The sequence below is a fragment of the Aplysia californica genome, unplaced genomic scaffold (assembly GCF_000002075.1).
Source record: "Aplysia californica isolate F4 #8 unplaced genomic scaffold, AplCal3.0 scaffold00627, whole genome shotgun sequence".
Classification (NCBI taxonomy): Eukaryota; Metazoa; Mollusca; class Gastropoda; order Aplysiida; family Aplysiidae; genus Aplysia; species Aplysia californica.
Genome location: NW_004797897.1, coordinates 56,151 through 59,881, shown reverse-complemented (window position 1 = coordinate 59,881; position 3,731 = coordinate 56,151). Strand labels below are relative to the sequence as shown.

The 3,731-nt window shown below is 42.5% G+C and overlaps 1 protein-coding gene across 1 annotated transcript; it reads left to right on the top strand.

The window, feature by feature from the left end:
* The first annotated feature begins 1,779 nt into the window (after positions 1-1,779).
* Positions 1,780-3,508, top strand: LOC101854282 (probable LRR receptor-like serine/threonine-protein kinase RPK1). Its single transcript, XM_005107751.1, has 3 exons — positions 1,780-2,352; positions 2,730-2,799; positions 3,456-3,508. Exons 1-3 carry the CDS (start codon positions 1,780-1,782, stop codon positions 3,506-3,508), a joined length of 696 nt encoding a protein of 231 aa, XP_005107808.1.
* Positions 3,509-3,731: the final 223 nt, after the last annotated feature.

Genomic DNA, 3,731 nt, shown 5'->3' with positions numbered 1-3,731 from the left:
GTCTCTCGGTAGCACAACTACCACCATCGGTTTCTCTCGTGGTCTGGAGGTTCAATGTTGGCCTCTCATTCAATAGGTCCCGCTTTCGAAACCTGGAGGCGACGGAATTTTTTCATCTCTAAATTTGTCTCCTTTCACCTGCTTTCCACATCTAACCATGCTCTGTCGTCTGCCTTCGTCCCCTCTTCCAGCCCCCACCCCGACCCCCTTTCCCCCTCCTCTGGGCTCCTATTTGTATCAGCAGCCTTTGTACTGCTACCCATTGGCCCCTTCTTACTGCTGTAACCATTTAGGCCCACTCATAATGGACACGCATTCTGAACAACAACAACAAAAAACCAATATAAGACGCACTTTTTTTAGGGTAACTTAAGAGATGCATAACTTAGTCGGTTAAGCAGATTTTTCAATTCAGTTTTATTTCTCAGAACCTTGAAAAAAAATTTCAAAAACGTGTGCTACAGTATGCATTTTACGAAATAGGAAAATTATGGTTTACTAAGATTGTCTATGATCGTTTGAAATGTGCTGCAACATCGCCTTTTGTTTGCTGATCTGATACAATGTGTGTGTTAATGTCCTGTAAGAGTTCAACATACATTTTGTCAAGTTACACAGTATTATTCACAGTGGCGAGGTTGCGGGTTCGGGAGTTCCAGCCTCAGCTTAGTCCGACGTTGTGTCCTTGGTAAGGCACTTTATACGAATTTCCTATTTGGCTCGGTCCTTTCGGAGATGGGCGTTAAACTCGGAGGTCCCACCTCTTAAATAACCTAATAGTGTTGATAGGGGCGTTAAACCTATACCATTTCACCATTTTCAGTATTATTCATCTATTCCTGCGTCTGAAACTACGCGACTCGCATTTTTTAAAAATATCTGTACACATATTTTGTCATGGATGAAAATAAAGAGCTTTTATTTGACCAACAAATAATTGCATTCTTCCTTGTTGTTTATATCTATTTTTTTCCTTTCAACTCCTGAGTTATTGTTTTATTATTTAATTTTGTTTCAAGTCTCCTTTTTTTTGGTTTACCTTATTATGTTGCCAGTAGAGCTAAACTCTAACTAGAACATGTTTTCTGTGCACCCTATGGCCTTTACTGCTTTGAAAGGTTTTACTGAGATATACACAACCCAAATCCTAGGGAACATTTTAATCACTCTCTTACACAGCACAAAATAATATCATAGTCCTCTACTCCGTATGTCAAACCAATCAACCATTACATCTGTTTGAAAACGTTAAGAGGTCTCTCGAGTTGTTGTTTTTCTTTTTCAACAACAATAACAAAGACCGACGAGGGTCCCCGGTTCTCACCTCCCGCACCCCTCAACCAATTCTCAAAACGAGACAATAGAGTCTTATTCGTAGATTTGAAAGCCGATTAAATATTTTTTCAAGGACTTCCCAAAATAACTTCACAAAGAAATAATCCTCTTTTAAAAAATTGCAACGCCTGGTCAGTCACTGACCAGCCAGCCTGGTTACACAATAGGTGTTGATGAGTTGACACGCTTTGATGTAAGCCGCTACAAGCCACGGACACCGGACCTATTCCCCCTGGGGGTGTCTTTTACTACGTGGCGAGATCTGATTGGTTACCGTCAGTTAAAGGATTTTGATAACAAAGCCTCGAATTTTCAAAACTCGGAATCCACTTTCTTTGTGTCCAGACTTGACCAGTTAGTTTCTACTTTCTGGTGGTCAGTTCACTCTGAACACTCGAGCGACCCACATCGAAGTTGTTTTCTGAGTCTGAATACTTTGCAAGTATGGAGATCTCCGAAGAGCAGAAGCACGTCTTAGGAACGTTCAACCTGGACAAGGGCCCCTGTCTGGGACGAGGCGGCTCTGCTCAAGTTGTTCTGGCCTTCGACAGGAAGGACCCCTCTTCGAAAGTAGCTGTGAAGATCATCTCTTTCGAGAGTGGGAAGCAAGCTATGGTGGACCAGTTTCACGACGAGGTGTCTGCCCTACGATGCCTCAGCCACGACCGCGTCATGTCTCTCGTGACTTATGCTTCTACCCCTCGCCAAGGCTTCATCGTCCTGAAGCATTACCCTCACGGTACGGTAGACAAGTCTTTCCCCGTGGAGTCTTCTGTGGCTCTGGGATATGTGGCAGATGTTGCCAGAGCCCTGGACTACATCCACAGACTGAGGATCTACCACCAGGATGTAAAGCCGGCCAACATCTTCCTCGACGACGATGGCAGAGCAGTTCTGGGAGACTTTGGACTGGCGCGGAGACTGAAGGACGGAGAGAAGAAGGTGACCAGCTGGGTGTCTACCTGCGGCTTCTACGGGCCTGAGACTAGGACAGGACGGTGCATGTGTCCCTTCAAGGTAAATATACATTTTATTCTATCTATCTATCTATCTATCTATCTATCTATCTATCTATCTATCTATCTATCTGTTTATCTGTCTATCTATCTATCGCTTTCTTTCTCAACCTCACCTATCTACACACAAACACACACACACACACACACACACACACATACACACACACACACACACACACACACTCACACTCACCCATACACACACATACATAAATGTACTACTAAAAATTTGGACCCCCTGACCACCGCGGACCAGTGCCTTGACGTCAAGCCGCCGTACAGGAAAGTTCTTCGTCACCTGTTGGAGCCGGAGCCCCGGCTACGTTTGAACGCCTCCACCTTCCTCCGCGTCGCCTCCGTGCTCTGTCCCTCTAGGCCACCTCAGTAGAGCTGCAGCTAGGACCCCCGGCCTGGCTTTGGAAGGAGCAGCTAAAGGATGAGACTGGTAAGTACCACTGGATTTGTAGGTTTATTTTTGTCTGTCTTTGTTTATATCTAGGTCTTATGTCTTTGTCTATGTCTATGTCTATGTCTTGAGTCTTTGTTTATATCTACGCGTATGTCTTATGTCTATTTTTTGTCTATTTGTATGTCTTTGCTATTGTCTCTATCTCTGTTTCTGTCTCTTTACTCTTTTTCTGTCTATCTCTACTGTCTCTCTCCCGTCTCTGTCTTTCCTTCTCTCTCTCTCTCTCTCTCTCTCTCTCTCTCTCTCTCTCTCTCTCTCTCTCTTTCTCTATATCTATGCATATGCATATGTATATATATATATATATATATATATATATATATATATATATCCCCCCTCTCTCTCTTTCTCTTTCTCTCTGTGTCTCTCTATCTATCTATCTATCTATCTATCTATCTATCTATCTATCTATCTATCTATCTATCTATCTATCTATCTATCTATCTATCTATCTATCTATCTATCTATCTATCTATCTATCTATCTATCTATCTATCTATCTATCTATCTATCTATCTATCTATCTATTGCTCTCACATCTGCTCTCTTACTTACTCCCTCTTTCTCTCGAAATATAATTTGACTATGTTTTATAGTTTGCTAATCTTTTTCTTTATTTTTTTTTTCCTCAGCAAACATTTTTAATGCAGCCTCACTTCGGTGTGACGGTCTCAAGCCCGTGTAAATGCAGAGAGGAAATGTTTTGATGATGCAAAGAAAGAAAATTTTGATGGTTGAAAAGCAAAGTCGGAAAACTAGTGCTCCTTCTTTGTATCTGTCTATGACTCTGTCTCTTCTCTCTCTCTCTCCCTCTCTCTCTCTCTCTCTCTCTCTCTCTCTCTCTCTCTCTCTCTCTCTCTCTCTCCCTCTCTCTCTCTCTCTCTCTCTCTCTCTCTCTCATAGACACA

What these genes read in the sequence shown, in the direction of transcription:
- LOC101854282 (XM_005107751.1), top strand. Translation starts at nt 1,780, where the DNA reads ATGGAGATCTCCGAAGAGCAGAAGCACGTCTTAGGAACGTTCAACCTG. An exon ending in GGTGCATGTGTCCCTTCAAG is followed by an intron (nt 2,353 to 2,729) that starts GTAAATATACAT and finishes CTGTCCCTCTAG; the next exon opens with GCCACCTCAGTAGAGCTGCA. An exon ending in GCAGCTAAAGGATGAGACTG is followed by an intron (nt 2,800 to 3,455) that starts GTAAGTACCACT and finishes TTTTTTCCTCAG; the next exon opens with CAAACATTTTTAATGCAGCC.